We start from the raw sequence: 23,458 nt of genomic DNA, 5'->3' as shown, positions 1-23,458 counted from the left end.
CTGCCTCTGCCTCCTAGTGCTGGGATTAAAGGTGTTGGCCACCACACCAGGTTAAGAGCTTCTCTGAAACTGTTCGTCCATGTTTCTTTTGTTTAAAAATTTCCATTTACCCTAACTTCTTCTACTGTGTTTGTCTTAGGGTTCTCTAGAGGTACAGAAATGATAGAATGAATACACACACACACACACACACACACACACACACACACGCCATTTATTACTTAAGAGTACTGCATGTCGGAGGCTGGAGAGATTGCTCACCAGTTTAAAGCACTGGCTAGCCTGGCAGTGGTGGCTCACGCCTTTACTCCCAGTACTCAGGAGGCAGAGGCAGGTGGATCTCTGAGTTTCAGGCCAGCCTGGTCTACAGAGTGAGTCTAGGACAGCCAGGGCTAAACACAGAGAGAAACCCTGTCTTGGGGGGAGGGGGAGAAAGCACTGCTGCTCTTCCAGAGGACCCAAGTTTGATTCCCATCACCCTTGCAGCAGCTCACACCAGTTTCTAACACCAGTTCCAGGGGATCGGGCACCCTCTTCTAGATTCCTCAGGTACCAGGCACACAAGAGGAACACAGACATACATGCAAGCCAAACATTAATACACATGAAGTTTTTTAAAAAAGGTTTTGTGTGTGTGTGTGTGTGTGTGTGTTTCTACATGCTACTATTTCTTAGGAGAATTTAAGACCTAATTAAACAAAGGAAGCAAATAGGTCACATGGCTACAGAAGGTCTTGCCAAATCCCACGTATTATTTGTTTTGTTATCTTCAAAAGCCTAAGCTTCTTGTTCAAAACCCTTCAGGGGATTTTAGAGTAACCACCTAGGCTCTGGCAGCACCTCTGCCCCTTCCCCTTATCACACAGGGATCCAGGGCCCCTCCCCCAGCTAGACTTGGCCACCTCCCCCTAACACACTGACTGAAGAGCCCAGTGAAGCTGGGCATCATAGCCTGTAATTAGCACACTTGAGAAGTTGAGGATCAAGACCCTGAACTCCATGCCCTGAACTCCATGTTAAGACTAACATGGTCTACATGCAACCTTGTCTCAAAAAAAAAAAAAAAAAAGACATAACTAAAGTGAAAAATAGACATGGAACCATAAAAGAGGAGTGAGACTTATTCAGTATGACTACATTCGCTGGAAAAATGAACAGATGATGGAACCTGGTAGACATAAGTCTATCTTTGGGGTACTGCCATGACACCTAGGTTTTGATAAATATAGAATTTGGCACAAGGGCAAAAGGCGTGCAAATGTAGGCAGTCGTGGCTATGGTGCATTCCGGCTGATCCTCGTCTCAGTTCTGCTCCAGAGAAGAAACCTTTAATGAGGTCATCATAGTCTGAAGAGCTCAACCTAGTTCTTAAGAAATATTTTATTCATAGGGTGGAGCCCTGCCACTGTGGACGATTGTCCTCATATTGGGGTTAGGGGGATGTGATTGAGGTCTGTTGGGTGAGGTCCTGATATTCCTGGAATCCTAAGTAACTCCAGGTTTACGATCATAACTTATTCTGTGCCTATAACCTTGAAGTGGATGAGACTGGCTAGACAGTCTTTGTGGGATTCATGTGTTATGTATAGCCATAAACCACTGACTGAAAGTAAAAGAGATAGACAGAAGATGAAGGAACAGACACCCAGATTTTATCCTGTTGCTACACCCACTCCCTCAACAGCTTCCAAGTGCCTGTTTCAAAACCATTTTCAAAATTGGGATTGTAAAACTTCTGTCTATGGGCATGCTAGCTCCTACATATAATCTCAACACTCAGAAGGTAGAGACAGAAAGACTGATGGAAGGTCAGCATGGGCTACATAAGTAAATTCCAGGATAGCCTGCTACAGCATGAGACACTATCTCAAAAAAAAAAAAAACAAAAAAAACACAAAAACAAAAAATAACGATATAAAATATAGTAAGTTTTGTTGTCTTGTACTTATTTTAGTTTTTAAAAAATACCTTATTATTCTGTATTCGTGAGTGTTTTGCCTGCAGGTATATGTACGTGCATCATGTGTGTACCTGGTGCCCACGGAGGTCAGAAGGGGCATCAGTTTCCTTGGAACTTAGAGTTACAGAAGATCGTGAGCCACCGTGTGGGTGCTGGGAATTGAATCCCATTCCTATACAACCGTGCTTCTCAGAGTGGCAAGGCCTTTCCTGGCTCAGGCTCGGAGCAATGGCAAGGGTTTCTCCTGACCATAGCTCGGATGTTAACAGATGAGCAGGAAGTGCCAACCCACAGCTGTATCCTTCTGTAGCCTAAGACCACTCCCCTTCTGAGACCCACTCCCAAGATTAGCTAACTATTTTTTCTCATTCATTCTCTGCATAGTAACATGATGTGTTTCCCGCTGCCACCAATGTATTTCTTTCAGGGCACACAGCCCATCCGATCCCAGCTTTTCTGTGTACACTTCTGTCATTTCAATGGGGAATGACCCCATTACTGCAGTCATGTCAATCCCAAAGCCAGGTCAATAGGTAATGACAGATGGGACATTTGATACTCTCTCGGAAGAGCTCCTTTGTTCTTCATTCTGTAGAAAGGAAACAGCCCACAAACCTAAGTAGTGCAGCCTGTTCTCAGCCTTTCTCTCTAGATGTTTGTTATCCAAATGTTCAGGAGGAATGCAAGACTCGGTGGCCTTGGTGGATGTGAACTTACCTCTGATACACACCAAGAGATGATAATGGAGTAAAAGGCGAGTCTGAGAGATAAGGCTGATCACCTGTACAGAAGGACAACACTAGGCTTTGGAATGGGTTTGTTCTGGTTTGCTAGAAAATACACTTGTGAGCGAGGCTGATTTCCCTCTTGACTGCCCAGAAAGCCATGGAGTTTAAAGATTAAAAACCCATGTTTATTCTGACAGGCATCATGAGCCAAATTCTGGTCTCAGTAACACTGGTGCAGTCAAGTGCATTGAAACGATAGCCAGTGTTCAGAGAGCAGAAAAAGGGTTGAATTTAATAGTAAACTCCACTCTGTCTTAGCCTAACTAGTGTCCAGGCCTAGCCCCTTACTACTCAGAGTAGCTGAAAGCTACTTTTGTTGGTTTCTGGGTTTTTTTCCTCTGTTTTTGTTTTTGAAGTAGAATCATAGTTATTCAAGATTTTTCCCTCAAATATGGAACTAGGTCTTATAGACTATGCCCAAGAGAGACAAGTCATGTGACTGGGTGATGGGGCACTTCAAAGAAGGAGCTTTAGCAAAGTGGGGAAAGGTGCAAGCTTGATCAAACTAAACGGAACTACATGTCAAAGCCTCAAGCAGAATGGAGTCTGGGAAGGCCGTAAAGAAGAGCTCATGCGTGCTTTCCTGAACAGCCTGTATGTTCTGTTTTCTCTCTGTGACAAACCCCTCTCAGGTTCTCCCAGACGGAGCATTGCTGAGCAGGCAGAGGGCTACCTGGCAGCAGTTGTCTTCACAAATGAGCAAGCACCTCCTTCCGAGTTGGGACTGGTGAAAGGGTCACCCGGAAAGCTGGTTGGGAACTCTCCCAGGCTTGCATCGACGGATTTCCTCTCTACCCAGCACTTCCCCCATTAGTAACTGAAGGAATTATTACATTTTAGCTGTGGCTTAGTGAAAACCTAAAAAAATAAAAATAAAACAATTCCAACACACCAGTTCACGGACCCTAGGAGTTTTGTCTGTGGAGTCCTTGGAAACCCTGGGAACACAGGTTAGGATCCTAGGTGGGAGTTTCTGGGAACCCTTTCATCAGCTGTAGCAGGAAGTCTAGGTCACCATCTAACTCATGGTGGTGCCCAATAAATAAATAAATAAGAATTGAATGGCGGAGGAAATATTAAAGAATTCATAGATGGAGTTAATATTTTAAGAGAATGTGGTTAGGAAATGACTGAAACCTTACATTCAAAGGAAAATAGCAGTCACTCAGATTAGAAGCAGCACACTCAAATTAGCTGGAACCTGAGAAGCTTTTGGCAGAGAGAGAGCTATGGGAAGCGCACCCTTCCAGAAGTTCCCAGAGACAGCGGTTGCCGGAACTTCCTGAGACCCTTCAGTAATTTCACATTTCTCCATCTATACGGGAGCACTGCTCACCAGTTCAGTTTAGTTTGCTTCCCAATATGGTTGTATGTGCAAGAGGGCTTTGGGATTTCAGCTTTAAATCACAGTAGGGTTTGTGGGTGTCCGCGTAGAAAATATTCTTCCACATTTAAAGTGGATCATCACACATCTGACGAGTTGACAGCAGAGATGCCTGTGACTAGGGCGAGATCCTGACAGCAACGATTGGCATCCGTGCGGAGCTGTCCTCTCGCACACATTCTTACAATTCTCAGAACCGCCTCGTCCTCTTGCCTCTTGCTTGTGTATCAGAAATGAGCTCTCAGCTCCTTGCCACGATAGTCATGGACTCACCTTCCGAAATGGCAAGCCCAATAAACTCTTTATTCTTTCTTCCTTTTTTTTTTTTTTTTTTTAAGAATTCTCAGAACTGCTTGCTGGTACTCTCATATACTATAAGATAGATGCTTTGAAAGACTGTGGCTTGGGCTGGAGAGGTAGGTATGTAGTAGACTATTCTCCCAGCACACTCACAAGACCCTGGGGCACAATTCCCAGCACCACCCCAAAAGAAAAATGATTGCTCCCTTTCTTTTGAGTGGGGAGAAAGTTTTGTTGCAGATATAAGAGAGAGGACAGCCGGAGGCACCTGGAAGAGCCTAGAAGAGAGAGAAAAAGAAACAGATAGGCCTTGGCAAGGATATGGAAAGATTGTGAGGGTTATAAATTGCTCCCTCTCCTAGTTTGCTTCTCCGTGGGTCCTTTTCTCTTTTCTATATCCATTAGATTTGCATTTAAATTTTTAGTAGTTTGTGCAAACTTGTCAGAAAAGACCCTGGACATCTGTGCATATGAGTGCTGTTTTTCCCCCTCAGACTTATCTCTAAGTTATCCAAATTCAGGTGCTCACAATTTCCTCCTGGGTGTCCTCTCCCTGTCACTCAAACAGCTAAGAACAGGAGGATGCACAACACCCAGCCTATCAGCACAGCATTCCTGATTATTCCAGGGATCCTTGGTAAGAGCTGCCATCTGCAGATAGGAGTTGGTGAATCTTCTTTTTCTTGTGACAGGGGTCAATTTATATTGTCCAGACTGACCCGAAGCTGCTGAGCCTCCTTCTTCAGCTTCCTACCTGAGAAGATTAACACACCTGGCTTTGAAAAGAAGTTCTGGATCTATACTGATACATGCAGACATTCTTGTGCTAAGGCAAATGGGAAAGAAACCGGCACAGATGAACTACTAGCGGCCTTTGCTTTGTTGATACAAAGCACACTCCATTTTCTCAACTTATCTACAAATCACACCTTTGACTACATGCTCTCACTTATTGGGGACATTGCCATAGTCCACATATTTGTCCAACTTCCCATAGAATACATCCTAGCCATTCATGGACTTCCCCCCCAGAAACAAGTTTCAGGGCCAGATTTCTGGTTGTCTCTTGAAAGCTACCAGCAATCCCTCTCTGGGGTCACCGCTCCCCATCACTTTGAAATTCTTCTGTGCCTGCGCAACCTTTGATGTTTGCAGACTTTGCTTAAGGCTATTCTCAGGGTGAACCCAAGTGTTCCACATGAGGAGATACAGAACAGGTTCGCATATATCAGTGTTCCAACTCTGTCCTCCACCCCGCCACCCCCTCATACCAAAAGTGCTGTACTTCCTACTGTCATTCTTTTGTCTACTGCGGTCGACTTCTTGGGAACTCCCGAAACAGCTGCAAAGACTCTGCTCTTCAGATCCCCACACCTCTGTACCCACCACAACCCTCCAGGACCTGGGACGTGTGCTCTGATTAGGTGAGTCAGCAGGGCTGGCATGTAAGAAACTCGATTGGAAGGCCAGGAATTTTTGGAAAGACCTTGATTGACATTTTAGAGTTAAGGATGAAAATCGATTCAAATCATAGAAATTAAGACCTCAAGTTCAGCTCTGTGTTAACCCCACAGATACGGCTCCCACCGTACCTGACCCTCATCCCGTCTACCGGAGTATTCCTGTTGGCTCTCCAAGGTCTATCAGACCCATCTGAGGTCAGGGCTGTGAACAAAGTGAAAGATTCGATAGGGCCAGGCACACTCTTGTAAACGAGGGCAGGCTAAGTCTTTCCAAATACCAGACTCTGTCTTCTACCCAGAGTCACTCCTAGGACGCTGGGTTTATACACTCGTGGTATTTGGTTAATTGAAACACTATTTCAGACCTTCAGTTCCTCTAGTCATTCTCAACAAGTAGCTCTGACAAATGCACACAGGGACGAGGTTCCTGAGAAAAGAAGTGAGGACTGAGGAAATGGGGTTGCACTTCCTCTAGATTTGGGGGAAACGTTAGGAGGGGTCAAGAGAGGCTAATCATCATGGTACAAACAGTGGGAAGCACAGCCTGGGATAAAACTTCAGGGACCCACAGCCTTCGTTGGCTAGAGCTGGTGAGACAGAGATAGAGAGGCTCTCTCTTTCGGTTGCGTAGAAGAGAGGGAATATAGGAGGGAGTACGAGTTTTCAAAACAAATCCCATCTTCTTTTTTGTAATTTTATTCTAAGTTCACCCAGGCTGCAACATAGTTTTTATATGCAATTAACTTTAGTATCTAACGGGGGTTATCTTCTCTGGGAAACAAACCAAATTACACAGGAAACTTAAAGTACAGCTCAGCTTGAAGGACAGTATCTAAATATTTCCTTCTCTTTTTCCTGTGCCCGTGTAGGTGGCCCCCGTGTCTGCTATGGTGTCCTCTCTAAAGGCCTGGGACATGCTCCTGCCCCTGCTCTTCCTGCAGTGCGTCCGATTTGCACAAAGCGCGTCCAGGCGGCACTTCATGGAACACCATCACCTAAGTTCAAACAAAGAATTCAGCACATACAGATGTGAGGTCCTCGTGACTGAAAGAGCTCTGAAACCGAAGGCCTCGCACGAATTTGTTTATATGTCATGGTACAAAGTTGAGCATATATGTATTAGTAGCAACTGGAAAGACCGCTACAAAAATTCATACGTTTGGGCTCAGATTCCCATTAAGGTACTCACGTGCCAGTGGGAGAGTTCCAAAAATAGATATGTGGAGAAAAGGAGCTACAACTATGTTCAGTTCCACTGTAATGCAGACGGGCATGTCGACAGCATAGAAGACATGAAGGTTCTAGAGCCCATCTTCTACTAGAAAGCCTCACCAGCTCACCAGCTCTGGAAGAGCAGCTAGTAGTCCTCCAATGCCAACCCCTGCCCCCACCCTCACCCCTGCAACCTCACCCGCCCACCCTGGGAGCTCACAATAGCGACTGCCGTTTCCACTTTACAATTGTATGTTGGTGTTTTCCAGTCATGTTGATTCTTAGTATTACAGTTGTGCTTATGTTGCTCTCTGCCTAAGATAACATTCCTCCCGTGTTTTGCTATTCACACCATTTTTCATGACTCAGCTCACTCTGTCTCTGTTCCTGGGACAAAGGATTTGAGAGAAACCATTCAAGGCAGGATTTGTTCGCCTCTCAGTCTCAGGGCTCCTGTCTGTGGTCTGCTGGGGAAGAGTCCAGTAGAACACTGTGGTGGGAAAACGGAAGTGCAGAGCTACTCACTTCCTGGAAAGGAGAAAGAGAAGGAAGGGGAAGAGTATGAAGACAAGATATGACAATTGTGGCTCCAGTGACCTATCTTCTCTTGCTGGGCCCTCAGCTATGAATTCATCAATGGATTAATCCACTGTCAAAGAATTTACAGCCTTCGTGACCCAACTGGCAAGTAAGCCTTCAACACGGGCGCCCGTGGGAGGACACTGGGCAGCCAAACCACTGCAGCTTCTCTTTATGGCTGTCCAGACAGAATGACCTTCCCTTCCACGGACAGATCATCATTCCACTGTGTGTCACGCATGTACACGCTATGTGTGTAGAGCATATTTTATTTGTGTGAGCGACGTCGTTACATGTAATATGAAATGTGATTAGATGTGAACGTCATACACTGAGGCTCAAGCTGCGTTTTATGCACGCACATACACACATGCGATATACCTATGAGCTGAGGTAGAGGAAAGACTTGACTTGGACAGTGATTGTGGCGGCATCTTTAGTTCCACCCGAATGGACGGTCAGGGCAGAGGGGAACAGATAACTAACACGTTGAGTCACAGCAGGCGGTCCAGGAAATTTGTGGCGTTTTTGGATTTTTTTGCTTGTTTGTTTTGTTTTGTTTTGTTTTGTTTTTCCCTTTTTATCCTTTGGCTTGGAATTTTAGTTTTGACTTTGATACAACGTCCATGGAAAGTGTTCTCCCTGACTGGAGAAGATTTCTAACATAAAACAGGTATTAGGAGTGCTGGGAAGATAGATGGGTAGCTCTGTAGACAAGAGTGCTTGCTGCTCTTCCTTGGGTCCCAAGCTCAGTTCCTAGTGTGCACAGCAGGGGGGCTTACAACCATCTGTGACTAACTCTAGGGCATCTAACACCCTTAGCCTCCAAAGGCACCTGCACTCATGTGCGTGTAAGCACATGCAGACATACGCCTACACATAGTCAAAATAATAAAAATAAAACTTAAAAAAAAAAACAAATAACACAAACATTAAACTGTCATTTGTGTGAAAGCCAGAAACACTCCCTGATCAAAATTAATCCTTCCTGGGATGCTGTGCTCACTAATTTTAAATCTGCTTGACACAAGCTAGAGTCGTCAGAGTGGAGGAAGCCTCAATTGAGAAAAATGCGTCCGTAAGATCAGGCTGCGGGACAGGCTTGAGGGACATTATCTTTCTTAGTGAGCAACGGGGGCGAGCCCCGCCCATTGTGGGTGGGACCACCCTGAGCTGGTAGTTCCGGGTTCCATAAGGCAGCAAACTGAGCAAGCCTGAGCAAGCCAATAAGCAACTGTCCTCCGTGGCCTCGGCATCAGCTTCTACCTCCAGGTTCCTGCCCTGTTGGAGTTCCTGCACTGACTTTTTTGGTAAAAAACAAAAACAAAAAACCCTTTCCTCCTCATGTTGCTCTTGGTCGTTGTGTTTAATCACAGCAATAGTCACCCTGGAGTCAAGATGGTTCAGCAGCAGATGCGGAGGTTTGAGTAAGAATGTCCCCGCCTGTAATCCCAGCCAACGAACAGCAGAAGCTCTCTGAGGCCCAGTGAGCTCCAGTGGTGACCTCGAAACCGAGGGCCCAGCAATGAATTTTTGGGGAAGAAATGGAGCCCTTTCTTTCCCCCAGTGTCACAGCTCAGAATAAACAGCCAGTCTAAGCAGAGGGTGCTCGTTGCTTCATTTCCTGTGAAACAGGGACTTACAACCTTGGGCAGTGGGGAGAGGTTTTGAGGATGAAGGCGTCTCATTGCTGGGACTTAGGACCACGGCTATGCTCATGGGGAAAGAGAAGAGGTGACAAGCTCACGGGACTCACCACCTGGAACTGACCACTCGTCACCTGCTCCTGAGGCAGGCATGGCAATAGGGAGAGAGCTTTGTGTCACACCTTCCTTTCTCAGGGTGAGATTTTAAATCTCACGTTTGAGGTTTCTGGGGTTTGAACGTGCTCCATCTCTCCAGTTCTTTGCCAGTTCCCTCGGAGGCACAGTCCAGGAGCCCTATGCAGAGGTGTAAGGGTGCCTGTGGCGGCCAAACTGTGTTGGATTCCCAGAAGCTGGAGTTACTGGTGATTGTGAGCCATCTAGTGGGGGTGTTGGGAACCCTCTCCAAGAGCAGCAAGGTCTCTTAACCACTGGCTGCAGCTCTCCAGCCCCATTTAAAAAATTAGAAATGAAAACAAAACAAGCAAACAACAACAACAACAAAACCCAAATATTCCCTCTATCAACCATAAATAAACAGATAGCATTTACTGATTCACTCATTAGGACTTTTGTCTTTAGGACCTGGGGAGAGGGGTTACTTGGTGAAGTGATTGATGCACAAGCATGAAGGCTTGAATTCAGATCCCCAGGGTTTGTGGTTTGGAATTCAAGAGGGAGCTTGGGGTACACTGGATAAGAGATTTATTAGAAGAGTTATAACACCATGGGCAACCACACAGATGGACAGACAGCAGCACGGAGGGGCCTCTGAGAAGAGTTCAGCCCATGGGGAGAGGGGAGTCCTTTCTTATGGTCTCAGAGAAAGGGGAAGGTTTCCTGCAGTTAGGCTATCTCTGATTTCCTGATACATGGCAGGGGAGGGGAAGCAATCTTGCGTTGATAGGAATCAATGGATGTGAGGGAAGGAAGGAGGAAGACCCCATCTGGTTGCATTGAACTTATTATTCTGGTAACCTTCTGTTGGTGGTTTGAACAGGAATGGCCCCCAACAGACATATGGATTTGAATGCTTGGCCCGAAAGGAGTGGCACTATTAGGAGGTGTGGCCTTGTTGGAGTACGTATGGCCTTGGAGGAAATGTGTCACTGTGGAGGCGAGCTTTGCGGTCTCCTATGCTCAAGCTATGACCAGTTTGGCACACAGTGTCCTTCTGATCAAGATGTAGAACTCTCAGCTCCTTCTCCAGCACCATGTCTGCCTGCATGCTGCCATGCTTCCTGCCATGATGATAATGGACTAAACCTCTGAACTGTAAGCCAGCCCCAATTAATTTCCTTTATAAGAGCTGCCTTGGTCCTGGTGTCTCTTCACAGCAATAAAACCCTAACAAAGACACCCTTTGTCCTAGAAAGAGTCTCTATTTTTGTGATGAAACACCACCACCAAAAGCAAGTTGGGGAGGAAAGGTTTTGTTCAGTTCACATTGTAGTCAATGAAGGAAGTCAGGATAGGGCTTCAAGCAGGGAATGTGGCTCCACCCACAATGGCCTGGGCCCTCCCCATCAATCACTAATTAAGAAAATGTCCTACAGGCAGATCTGATGGTGACATTTTCTCAACTGAGGCTCTCTCCTTTCAAAAAGCTCTAGCTTGTGTCAAGTGACATATACATACCAGACACAGCAGGCAGCCATAGGCAACAGCAAACTTTATTAAAAAGTGGGAAGGGTACACAGAAAGAAAAACTCCCCAGAGTAGAGAGGGGGGCAAGTCCATTTTTTTCTCTGGAGGTCTGGGGATTTTTAGAGGTTTTGGTGACCTTGGATGGGTCCTCCTCTGTTATGGTTCGTTAGAAGCCTCTCTGGAAGAAGTGCCCTGACTGCCTTCGGTTGATGTGGGAGTCTCACCCGAATTGTGAGCAGAACCTTCTGGGTGAGCAGCTCTGATAAAAAGGAAGTGGACAAAGGCAGCTCATTTCACGTCCTGCTCTCTTGGCCTTCTGTCTTGCCACTGAGTTCATCTGTCCTGTTGCTAGTGCTCTTGCTTCCTCCTTCATTGCTATAAGAACCAGCTTTCCCAGTGGGCTAGGGAAGAGATGCTCCCCAGGAACCTTCTGAACTCCCAGCACCAGACTGGGGCTGCAGATGTACCCAGTCCTGTGGACTGAGCAATTACAATTGTCACCTCCTTCCCACCCTCAGTAAGAGACAGCCACCATGGGACTACTCTGAATGCTTAGGGACTGAGTAACTGCTGGGTTCTCAGCTCTCAGGTGGGATTTAGCTGTCGGTCGCTATTTTTTCAAGCTAATGGGAGAAAGACTGTGTATGTTTGTTCCTCTAGAGAACCATGACGTTCCCCTAAGTTTTGATTGATTTGGGTTTTTATTTGTTTATTGTTGTTGTTTGTGTTTGTTTTTGGTTGTTTGGTAGGTTAGTTTTTCTAGACAAGGTTTCTCTGTGTAGCCTTGGCTGTCCTGAACTCACTTTGTAAACCAGGCTGGCCTCAAATTCACAAACATCCACCTGCCTCTGCCTCACTGAGTGCTAGGATTACAGGCATGAGCCACTGCACACAGCTGATTGATTGGTTAAAACAAAGAAAAAAGAGTTTATCAGCCCACAACTTTGGGGATACATATTTATGACCAATTTGAACATATCTGACCTATCCTGACCAGTCAGTACAAGGGTCCCCTGCTTGTGGGAGAAAAGAGCTGCCTGGACTTTGCCTCAGATCAGGGTGGTGAGGAAGAAGCCTGAAGCTTGTCATCATTGCTATCTATCACTTTCCTTATCTATCAGTCAGGGATGTCTCCAGCCCCTAGTCCGTCATCTGGGTTATATCTTTCCTGGTTTTCCTTTCTTTTTTTATTGTTCTCTTTTCCTTCTCTTTATCCCAAACCCTTTCTTTTCCTTTCCTTTCCTGGTATACAGAGCCTTAGTGACTCAGTTTCCTGAGGAATGAGACTGGTCTACAGTACCTGAGGGCGTATCTTCACCCGAGTCTATCTTCAACTAAAACATCTTCGCTCTTTCTTTTCTTTTTTCCTTGCCTCTACCATTTCCTCTCCTCTAGGTGCATCTCTCTTTTTTACTTCCCACCTAATGCTAATCACTGATCTCACCATGATTTCTTGATGCTTTTTCTTTATTTTCCCTAGTCAGAGCAGCAGTAACTAAGAGACTAGCACACACAGTACGGTTGCTTTCCCTTTTCTCCCTGTTAGAAATAAGTTCAGGGCCCCCAAGAAAGCACCACCAATCCAATGAAAGCCTCGTGACAAGGCAAACCTTTATGTATGAGGGGGAGCTGCTCACACAAGTGGAAGGGTAACCCCACAGAGTGAGAAACCTAATAGTCTTTATCTTAATTCAAGAGTACTGTGTTCTTTCCCCACTGGCTGAATTCCAATGCCAGTCTTTCATGGTTGCTTAGTTTTAAAAGAATTGGCACAAAGGAAATGAAGGAAAGCGAGAACAGGCAGGCACCTCAAGATCTGGAATACAGCAGGGCCTTTGTATAAACAGAAGTTTTACCAGGTAGGGGGATATTAAAATTTTTAAATGCACTGGCATAAACCAAAGCTCTACACTGTTTGACAGGAAGACTAATATTCTGTGTTCCCTGTACACTAAGAACAGTTCCCCCAAAGGAGTGACAGCTTTCCCAAACAGTCCACCAGCCGGGGCCAGAGTATTCCAACACTCAGATCTGTGGGGAACTTGTCACACCCAACCACAGTAGTTAAATTACATACAAAACATCCCTGTGGATATTAGTGAAAGTGAGCATGGTGGTATGCCCCTGCGTCCTAGCACTAGAAGGGGGAGGATGAAGGAGGCTACTGAGTTTGAGGCAGGCCTGGGTACATACCAAGACACCATCTGAAAACAAACAAATGAAGAACCTCTTTGAATACAAGTGTACTGGTGTAACTGTGCTAGCCTGGAGGAAGGATGCAGCACTGATTAAGAAGAAGTAAGGCCACCGGCAGGGAACCTTCCATGGGATGAGGAGGTGCAGCAACGCTGAAGTGTCAGACCAGCGGGGAGGAAAAAACAGGTTCAAAAGCCAATACCCTGTGCTTTCTCTTCTTCCTGCTTTTGGATCTTTCCACACACAACTCTCACCTTAAAGGTCCCTCCTACTCTCTTCACCTGACTAATTACTCCTCAAAGCACAGCTCAACTTGGGTGGGTTTCTTCCAACAGCTCTTGTCCCCTTTAGTGTGAATCACTAAATAAATAAGCTATTCATGCGTATTGCTTTATAATATTCTTATTTATTTACCTGCCTGTCTTTCATTATACTGTAAACTTCCGAATATGAGTAGGCTGACGCAATAAACATATATACAAAGAAACGATTTCTCCAAGTGTACTTGCAGGAACTCACACTACCAAGTTTGTGGCAACTAATATACAAATATACAAAGTAATTTTTGGTGGTTGTTGTTGTTAAGAAGCTGAAATCATAGAGCTTCAAAAAAACTGAAGCTACAGTCTAAGAGAAAGCATCAAGCGTTCAGCAAGTGGTCAGGTCCTTAAAACTCAGAGATTTGAGCCTGCTTGTTTCTTGAGTTGAATTTATTCTTTATCTTCACTGACACCGAAACTTACTGGTGGGTAGAGAGTCTTACCCCGCTGTACTTCTGCAAATTCTAAGGTTTCTCTTTCATAGCTTAAGAATACTTCTAGCCCTGCCCCACCTAGGCAGCTGTGACTGGCCTGAAGAAGAAAAGCAAGCCGAAACACTCAGAACTCAGGACTGATCAACTGCCCCTGTTCGCAGCAGGAACCCAGCAAAAACTCGGGGTAAGAGAGGTGCTTCCTGGGGCTCTGGCCAGGCAGTGGCTCTGGCTGGGAGGTGCTGGTAGGAGAGGAAAGGTAAACATGTTAGAAGGGATTGCAGGTGGAAGCTGTGGGGGTCCCTGTTGGTGCTGTACGGGAAAGTGAACCCCAGGAAGAGATAAGGATGAAAACCTGGTGCAGATTGGCTTTGACAACCTTGACCAGACTTTGGGGTGGGGGGCTGTCTTGTAACAGCTAGTTTATTCACAACATATTTAAGTCCAGTATAATTTGGGGGAAAAAGAGTTTCCCTGTGTACAAGGAAGTACTGGGGAAACAGTTTCCAGGGCACAAGGAAGTGTAATTACATTTAAACTCAACTCAGGGTACTGTCATTTCTTCCAAGAAGATGGACTCTAGAAATAGGCTATTGACAACCTTCTGGGACAGTGATATGAGCTAATATAAGACAAGGTAAAGTATATAAATGCAGGTTTATTGGAAGCTGCTCTTGCCTCCATGCAGGAAGAAGAGGGAGGGAGAGAAAGAGAGACAGAGACACAGAGAGAGACTCAGAGAGAGGAGAGAAGAGGAAGAGGAGAGACACAGAAACAGAGAGAAAAGGGAAAATCAAAAGTATCTGGATGATATAGTGAAGGGATGCCTCTGCCCCTGGGCTGGAAAGTTCAGGATATGCCAGACACATCCTGTAACTGGTAGGGACCAAAGGATGCTGGGAGAACCTCGGAGGAGGCCAGGTCTGCTTCGGTAGGGTCTTAAACCCAGCAGCTACCCGTATTAGCATAAGGCCTAAGGATCTGGCCTGGCCTTGATCATACAGATGGCATAGAGGTCATTTGGGCTATTAGTGACCTCTGGTCTTAGCTGTGGTAATCTTAGGGGAGCCTCTGGCTATAAGAGGCATTTATATTACTAGCTGCCCCCCTGACACAGCCTGGCCCAACAGATCACACAGATCACCAGGCCGTTAAACACTTCCAATGCTCAGCTTCCCGGGTGGAAAAACAGGTTTTTCATGTCTTCCATTAGAAAGACAATCAATCCTGTGTGCTTACTTAACATTCCTGGTTTCTCTGGCGATCTGTGGGTGCAAAGACCTTCGTGCTATGATCCCAACACGTATGAACATGTATGAATACAGGTCTGAGAGAAAGATGGGAGGTAACAGCCAGGGCAGCCTGCTCTGCTCCTGTCTTCCTCACCGGGATTACGGAGTTTTCATAGAATTACGAGACCGGCTTTCTTTCTTTCTAAGAGCTACGAAATCTTAAAAGGAAGAAAAAAAATCAACAAACTCATCATGATAAACGTTTGTTCTTACCGCTTCTTTCATGACCGCGATCTTCCTTCTTCCTCTACAGAAAGCATGGTGCTAGCTCTTCCAAGGTGCCTTCCTCTCCTCCTGATGCAGGGGCTGTGGGAGCCGGTGTGTCTCCTTTGCACTCAGCCAAAGGGCCTCTCCAGGGCTCGCTGGTTTGAAATCCAGCATGTACAGATAAGTCCTCAGCAGTGCAACCAAGCAATGCAAGGTGTCAACAATTATACCCGTCACTGTAAGCCAAAAAACACCTTTCTGCATGAATCGTTCCAGAATGTGGCTGCCACCTGTGGTTTGCCCAGTATCACCTGCAAGAACGGTTGGAAAAACTGCCACCAAAGTGCAAAGCCTGTCAGCATGACTGACTGCCTACACACCGGGGGAGCCTACCCCAACTGCCACTACAAAAACGCTAAACACTACAGATTCTTCATTGTGGCCTGTGAGCACCCAAAGAAAGAGGACCCTCCCTACCCGCTGGTTCCTGTGCACTTAGATAAGATTGTACCTGAGGCTTAGGTGCTTTTCTTCTGTTTGCCACAGATTCTCTCACAGTTTATTCCACTTTGCCTTTTGTTCCCACAGGAAGGGGAAGGTGCCAGAAGAATTCAAATGCCGAAGCTGTCAGAGTAGAGTCAAGAAAAAAGAAATAGGGTGCATGGGTTATGATGTGGCTTGGTAACTGAGTACTTGCTTCGTGCACAAAGATCCCTGGGTTCAATCACCATACCTCTTCTTCCCCCCAAAAAAGGAGAAACAGGATTATTTTCTGCTCTGTAACATAGGATTAGAATAAAGAGGGTCCAAGCGTCTGAACAATTTATCCTGCGCTGTTTTGGGTCAAGCTTTATTGTACTACGCTCATAGAAATAAAACCATTTTCTTTTCAGTATAATGAGGGTGAATTTTGCTGGTTTAGTTTTTGTTGTTGTTGTTTGGTTGCTTGGTTTTGTTGTTGTTGTTTTGAAAGGGTCTGATTTGGTTAGGGTGGATTCAACACCACTATGTAGCCAAGGATGGTTATTAACACTTTTATTAAATTATTAATATTAAATTGAAAAAAACCCCACTTTGACAATTACGGTCATATTCATTCATTATTTATTTTCTCTTATTCTCTCACTGTTTCTTGCTCAGTCCCTTCTTCCAGCTAGTTTTCCTTCCCTTTTGCCCTGCGAGGATCATGTTTCCATATCAGGAAAGGAGGAAGGTCACTGGAGGCCAAGAAGCTGGAGAGATTTTGAGGACTCAGTCATTTTTCACTCCAGCCTAAAGCTGCCAGGTGGGCTGCCACCAGCAGGCACCAGGCACACAAGACATGTGGATCTGGCACACAGATCTAAAGAGAGCCAAGCCGGTAAAGGTGGAGGCCCTAGGCTCCGGCCTCTGACCTCAAGTCTGTATTTGTACCATATGCTGGCTAGTTTTATGTCAAGTTTTATGACATGAGCTAGATGTCTTAGTCACTGTTCTATTACTGTGAAAGGACACCATAGCTATGACAATTCTTATAAGAGAACGTGTTTAATGAGGATTTGCTTGCAATAAAAAGTTCCAGGCTCCCCGGGTGTAACAATTCCTCTCAGAGACACACTTGGGAAGCAGGGTCTCTTGTGCTAGAAACAACGAGCCTCAGCTGGCAGAGCTGCCCCCCAGCTGGGTTTCCTCCCAGCCTTGAGTCATTATTTTTATTAAATTTATTGTTTGGGGCCTGAGAGAAGATGGCTCAGTGGTTAAGAGCACTGTCTGCTCTTCCAGAGGTTCTGACTTCAATTCCCAGCACCCACATGGTGACGCACAACCATCTATAATGTGATTTGGTGCCCTCTTTGGGCATGCAGGTGTATGTTCAGATAAGAGTACTCATATGATAAAAAAATAAAAATAAAAAATTTCAGCTCCCACATGACAGCTCACGACCATCTGTAACTATGGCTCCAAAGGATCTTTTCTGGCCTCCAGGAGTACCAGGCATGTTCATGGTACACAGACATAAAAAATTTTAAGAAATATTGTTTTATTTTCTTTCATTGATTTCTATGCTGGTTTTTATTAATCTCTTTGTTCTGGGTTAAATTTGATCTCATTCCCACAGTTCCCCCCTCTCCGTCCCTTCTAAAAAGACACGAACCCACGTGCCTCAGAGTGACCTAGGACTCACTGTGGAGTTGAAGCTGGGTGTGAATCCCCGATCCTCGACGCCACATCACTCGTGCTGGGATTACCTGCTCCTTCTTTCTTTGTAGCTCTGGGGAGAAGACGACGAGGCCTTGCCAAGAGCACTCGCTTGTGCTGAGACTACAAGTGTGAGCAACAGCTACTCCACCTCGTTAGTTACTCCTCACGGCTGTGACCAAGTACCCGGGGACAAACAATGTACAGAGGCAAGGAAGGTGTGGCAGCGCGCCTGCGAGGTCACCCTGCCTCGGAGGTCGGAAAGCAGAGTGGAGAGTGCTGCTGCTCCACGGGCCTTCTCCTTCCTGTTCGCCTGTGGAATGTGTCACTCACACTCAGTGAACAAATCTAGAAACAAGCCCACAGGCTTCTCAGATGATTCTAGAGCCTGCCAAGCTGACAATGAATATTGACTGTCACTATCTTGTTTGGTTTCTCAGACATTGATTATTTTTTCCTGTTTTTCCAACTTAGATAATATGAGGTGAATTTGTTTTGCTTACTTTTGTTTTGTTTTTAACCTAGAGAATATATGGGAAAGGGAAAGCCATGATCAGAATATATTTTGTAGAAAAAAAAAATCTATGTTCAATTATTTGAAAATAAAATAATCTTGTTAGGGAAAATAGTATATTTTTTTAATCTTTTCTTTTGCTGTAAGGCAGTTTAAGGATTCTCTGGACTCATCTTCTATTTATCCATCTGATGTTGTGGGGTTGGGATGTGTGAAGAAGTAGTTATCAGCTACAGTTTCTTAAGCTAACATCCTGGGGTAAAGGAGCATCAGCACCGCTGTGCGAACCCCTGGGATGCTGACAGGTGACCTTCCAGTTCTTCACAAGTCATGGAGAGAGAAACTGCTATGTCTACTGGCCTAGACACAGTAGGAGGGCAAGGGCAGTGGAGAAGCAGGCAGCAGTAAACTCACTCTGAATGACAAGGCTGAGTCCTTTACTACAGAAAACATGGGACCCTGAGGTTAAGGATACTCAGAGAGTACCTGGAGTCCTGAGCCTCTTTATGGACTGTGCCCAGTAACCTAGATAAATGCCCCTCTGCTGATTTCTTAGCAGATTTCTACAGTTCTGTTCTTAATGCCATGAAAAAAAAAAGTAATGAATATTCTTGGGATGAAGAAGTGAAGAATGGAGCCTTTCTTTCCATTGTTATCAACACCAAACGTTGACATAATCCAAGAGATGTGATATCAGCATTGAAGGCAGTCCTTTGAGGAAGTAGGAGATAAGGGGATGGTACACAGCACTGATTCAAGCAATAAACAAGTTTAATACAGGAAAGCAGGAAGATTGCTTCGAGGGTCTGTTAAGGCCTCAGAACATAATACCACAGACAAGGTAGCCGACATGACATGACTCTGTTCCCACACAGTTCTAGAATCCGGAAGGCCAAGATCAAGGTGCTGGCAGGGTTACATTGGTGGGCAGGCAATTCAACTGGCTGCCCTCGGGGGCCTTTGGGGTCCTGACGATGTCCTTTGTCACTACCTGCCTCCTATGGCATCCCCCAAGATGGGGAACTCTCAGCTCCTCCTCCAGCACCAGGCCTGCCTGCACACTGCCATGCCTCCCAACACAATAACGGACTGAACCTCTGAAACTGTGAGCCAGCCCCAGTTAAACACTTTTCTTCATAAGAGTTGCTGTGGTCATGGTGTCTCTTCACAGCAATAAAACCCAGACTGAGATCTTCACTTTCCAACATAAACAGATTTTTGTCCCTGTGTTCAAATAACCCTGGTCCTTTTTTACCCCACCCAACCCTCCTTAGATAATCATTTGGTGGTGCTCATGCTTGTCAATGCAGGCAGTGACCCACAAAGAGATGAGTATGAAAACTTGGTTAAGACTGACTTCATCAGCCCAGATCAAAGCTGGGGAGTCTGATGCCATGCATTTTCCACACTTCTAAAACATAGTACGATTTGGAAGAAAAAAAAAAAAAGTTTCAAGTCATTCCTTCAAAAAAAAGCAACAGTCATTCCTATTCCAGGTTTCCAGGCAATAAACACTCCAATTACAGGGGCACAGTAAAACCCGGAGCAGGTCATGTGCTAGGACCAGAGGTGGAGCTGGAAATGGGATGACGGAGACAGGTGGGAGAGGAGCCTGAGGTCCACGTGCGGTCATTGCCCGGTTGTGTCTGCCGGAAGTACAACAGCCTGGAACTTACGCAGGCACAGAATCAGCTCCTAAATCTGCCGTCCAGCCACGGGAGCCCCTGGCTCTGGGCCACAAAGGAGGCCAGAGATGAGGAAAGTTCACTTTCTGGGTTGGACCTCCTCGAAGGATCACGGTGGTCCTCCGTACCACAGGATGCCATGTTGCTGTCGGTGGTCTCTACTGCTGCCCAATGTGGGTGTATACACGTCTGTGCCGCTTGCCCTACGCCTTGGTGATGTCCTTGGGGTTTGCTGTCTCCGGGGGCTCAGGACGGGGGATGCGGAGAGGCATGTCGGTGTGTAACCACCTAAGGCCGGGGTGAACTCATGATTCATGCAGCTGCTGAGGGCCGTGAGTGGGTCAGGGGTCCTGATACGTCCAGGACCATGTTGATGTCTGTGGCCCGTGTTACCCATGCAGATACCCACAGTCGGGGCTGCCTCCAGAAGTCACGTTTATATATAAACATGGGCGCCGAAGAGCTGGCCCCGCCCCTCTCTGGAGATCTGGTCCCTCCTCTAGCAGGAGAGGTGGCCTTCCCCCCTCTCGGTGGCAGTGGTGGCCCTGGGCACAAGAGAGCTGGCCTAGCTCCTCACCTGCTCACAGCACTGCAGTGCAGGTGGTGGCCTAGGCGCGGGAAAGCTAGTCCCACTCCAGCCCACTCCAGCCACCCCAAGACTCTCCTCAGCAGATGGCTTCAGGTGCAAATGCAGGCGAGAAAGCCTCATCCTCCCTGGGGGTGGGGGGTGGGTCCGGCTACTAGGAATTTGACCATGCTCCAGTACATACATGGACAACCCAAAATAGACTTTGTCTTTTTTTTTTTTTTTGAGGTAGGGAAGGTCATGGGGCAAGGGTTGGGGGAGGAGACATGGAAAGAATGGGAGGTGAGTGAAATCCAGGCTCACGGTGTGATATTACCAAATAATAATAAAAAATCATAAGGTTGTAATAATAATAAATTTAAAAAGTGCATGCGACCATGAGGGTGGGTTCTATAGCTAAAGGGCCTAGAACCTGGTGTGGGCTCTGAGCAGTAACACAGAGATAGATAAGCAGGCTATGAAATGGTGTGACACCTCCCCTAAGGATGGACTCTAATAACTATAATAAAGATAAAGGTCTAGGGTGGGACAGTCTTGACTAAACATTCTGTGGGGTCTGGGTGAGTTCTGCCTCCGCAGACATCAAAAACGTCATCAAGTCAGTATCAATATCCACGCCAGCCTTCTGAGCAGAACACAGGTGGCTCCTCCTTTGAGGAGAAGCCCCTGGATGTTGCCTGTCTGGCTCCCTACTGCCTCATAGGCACAAAGAACGCCGTGTCCGAAGCAGTGGGAGGAAAAGGGAAGATGAGGAGAAAAGGCTGACAGGCTGGTCTGAGTCAGCCTAAGGAGGCAAGAGAGTAGGAAGCAGCCCCTGAAAGGCAAGTCTGGGAGTTGCCTTTCACTTATACCGAGAAAGCTAGGGCAGGCATAGAAAAACCGAAAGGTTACAGAAGTGAAACGTGGATGGAGGAAGATCCGTGAAGGGCAGAGCAAAAGCAAAGCTTCTTTTGCTCTCTCCGTGAAAGGACTCCTCCCTTCAGCTAAATGTGACTGATCTGTATTGGTATGAGGAGCTGACGACGGTGGCTGCTGGGTGCAGAAACAGAAGTCAGACTTCACTGTAAAGAAAAGTAGGGGAAGACTGAATCGTCAGTGGGTCAGAGGAGGCTGAAGACTGCAGTGGGGAAGATCGGGGCCATTGAGGTGACTCTCCTGTTGTCCTTGGTTCATTGTGAACTGCCCTAAAAAGACACCTCTGACAGGGCAATTTATAATGAGCAGAATTTTATTTGGTTCATGGTTCTGAAGTCAAGGCAGTGTAGGGTTGAAGGGACGCATTCTGGTGAGGGCCGTCTTGCTTCATTTGTCTATGGCAGAAAACCGGAGGGCGAGAGAGGGATGCGGGTGGGTGACACAGGGCAAGAGAAGCATGTTTCATGGCACGGAAGTCCTACCACAAGTTACTTCTTTCCGGGAAAGAATGAGAGAGGGGAGGGGCAGGTGTTGATATGGTGAGGTCGGGAGACGGGTTTGGCCTAGGCGGACCCCTATGCGGAAGCATCGAAGTGAACGGGCACATAGGGGTTCCCCTCACAAGCCACAATGATGTGCTTCTGGTAGTTGCTGGTCTTGTAGTCACAATTGGGGTACTTGGAGCTGCCCTTCAGGCGGCAGTCAGTGATACGAAGGGCAGAGCTGCTCTTGTAGCAGTTGCTTTTCCCGTTCTTGCAGGTGACGTTTTCCTGGGAGCAGACAGCCTGGACATCTGCCAGGGGTTCGTGCACGAAGGTGTTCACAGGCTTGCATGACCCCTTCGTCATCTCCCGGCGCTTCATCATTTGGTTGCAGTAGGTGGGGCTGCTTCCGGTACCAGCTGAATCCATGTGCTGCCGCTCAAACTTCATGGCCGAAGATTCCTTGCCCAGGGAAGGCAGGACGCATCCAAGCACCAGGATGAGCAATGGAAACAGGATGAGGGACTTCTCCAGACCCATGGTAGCTTTGCTGCTCTGAGGATCATGACAGGGAAAGGGAAATGAAAAAAAAAAAAAAAAAAAAAAGGACAAACACTTATAAGAGCTACAGCAACCAGACTCCCTAGCACATATACCCCACCTCAGCCTCCTCAGGACAGCCCCATTTTTTGGGTGAGTCAGGAAGATTTCCCTTTAATGAGAGGTCTTCAAAGTGCTGACCTTGTTATACCTCATTCCTTACTGAAGAGAAGAAACCATTCTTTTCTCTAGGTGGTAGGCTACAGTCACCTAAACTCTTGGTAGTATGCTAAATACTGGGGGTTTTTTCACATAAAATACATTGGAGAAACAGAACACATTTGTACCTAGTGTTCAAACGGCCCATCAGAAGTTCATTTTGAATGTGCCAGAAGCTAACTTGTATTCCTGACTCATTACTGGCATTGGGGGCTGTGGCTGATAGTTTCATTATCTTAAAATATAGGGCATCTTGGTCCAGTGCCCGGCCCTGGGATTATAAAGGACTCAAGGGGTATTCTAAAGCACACTTCTTTCCTCAACTCAGGGGCTCTGTCCTCCCACCCACTAGTTCTTTATACATGACTATGCCTGCCTCCACCCTTGCCTCCAGCTGTTTGCCTGGCCTAATTTTTCTGGAGTTGGTGTCGGTCAAGTGTTACTGGCCTTGACTCTCAGTTCTCACTCTTAAGTACAAATAGTTACTTAGCCACCTCTAGGCCACTTACCTGAAGTTTGAGTTTGAACTTCAGGGCAAATTGGAAGCCAATTTCTGCAGTCACTCTGTCCCTGTGGCGTGGAATTTATGAGGATTGTAAAGGGGTTGGTTTCTAAGACAAATGGGTGGAGTAAATCTAGGTCAAAACAAGGGCATTGTAAGCTTGGATGGGAAATCCCCGGGCTGCCAAGGAAAGAGAACAACATTTGAACCTCATGTGCTGATTCCCAAGGGGCAGCAGAGCAGGCATGGGGACAATGGCACATACACAGCACAAGATCTGTAACCTGTGAGCATTCTCTTTGTACCAGTTACAACCTGGAAGTTAACAAAAGGGAGCATAGCAGTCTTGGGAATCATGGGAAACAGATTCTCTTTAGCATTGAACCAAATTGGTGGTAGCCAGAATTTCAGAGCT

General features: G+C 46.3%; 3 protein-coding genes across 3 annotated transcripts; 2 read left to right on the top strand and 1 right to left on the bottom strand.

The window, feature by feature from the left end:
* Window positions 1–5,367: 5,367 nt before the first annotated feature.
* On the top strand, window positions 5,368–8,207 carry Eddm3b (epididymal protein 3B). Its single transcript, XM_021639004.2, has 2 exons — window positions 5,368–5,856; window positions 6,765–8,207. The coding sequence occupies exon 2, from the start codon at window positions 6,783–6,785 to the stop codon at window positions 7,215–7,217; it is 435 nt and encodes a 144-aa protein (XP_021494679.2). The 5' UTR covers window positions 5,368–5,856; window positions 6,765–6,782; the 3' UTR covers window positions 7,218–8,207.
* A 5,749-nt stretch (window positions 8,208–13,956) lies between these two features.
* Window positions 13,957–16,320, top strand: LOC110549728 (ribonuclease K6). Its single transcript, XM_021639053.2, has 2 exons — window positions 13,957–14,110; window positions 15,469–16,320. The coding sequence occupies exon 2, from the start codon at window positions 15,474–15,476 to the stop codon at window positions 15,942–15,944; it is 471 nt and encodes a 156-aa protein (XP_021494728.1). The 5' UTR covers window positions 13,957–14,110; window positions 15,469–15,473; the 3' UTR covers window positions 15,945–16,320.
* Window positions 16,321–21,595: 5,275 nt separating this feature from the next.
* Window positions 21,596–23,156, bottom strand: Rnase1 (ribonuclease A family member 1, pancreatic). The gene is made up of 2 exons (XM_021639049.2): window positions 23,051–23,156; window positions 21,596–22,337 (listed from the first exon to the last, which is right to left on the bottom strand). The coding sequence occupies exon 2, from the start codon at window positions 22,320–22,322 to the stop codon at window positions 21,876–21,878; it is 447 nt and encodes a 148-aa protein (XP_021494724.2). The 5' UTR covers window positions 22,323–22,337; window positions 23,051–23,156; the 3' UTR covers window positions 21,596–21,875.
* Between the last annotated feature and the right edge of the window lie 302 nt (window positions 23,157–23,458).

Source organism: Meriones unguiculatus, chromosome 9 (genome assembly GCF_030254825.1).
Source record: "Meriones unguiculatus strain TT.TT164.6M chromosome 9, Bangor_MerUng_6.1, whole genome shotgun sequence".
NCBI classification, from domain to species: domain Eukaryota; kingdom Metazoa; phylum Chordata; class Mammalia; order Rodentia; family Muridae; genus Meriones; species Meriones unguiculatus.
Note: the sequence above shows the minus strand (reverse complement) of the source record. Positions and strands in the feature narration are given on the sequence as shown.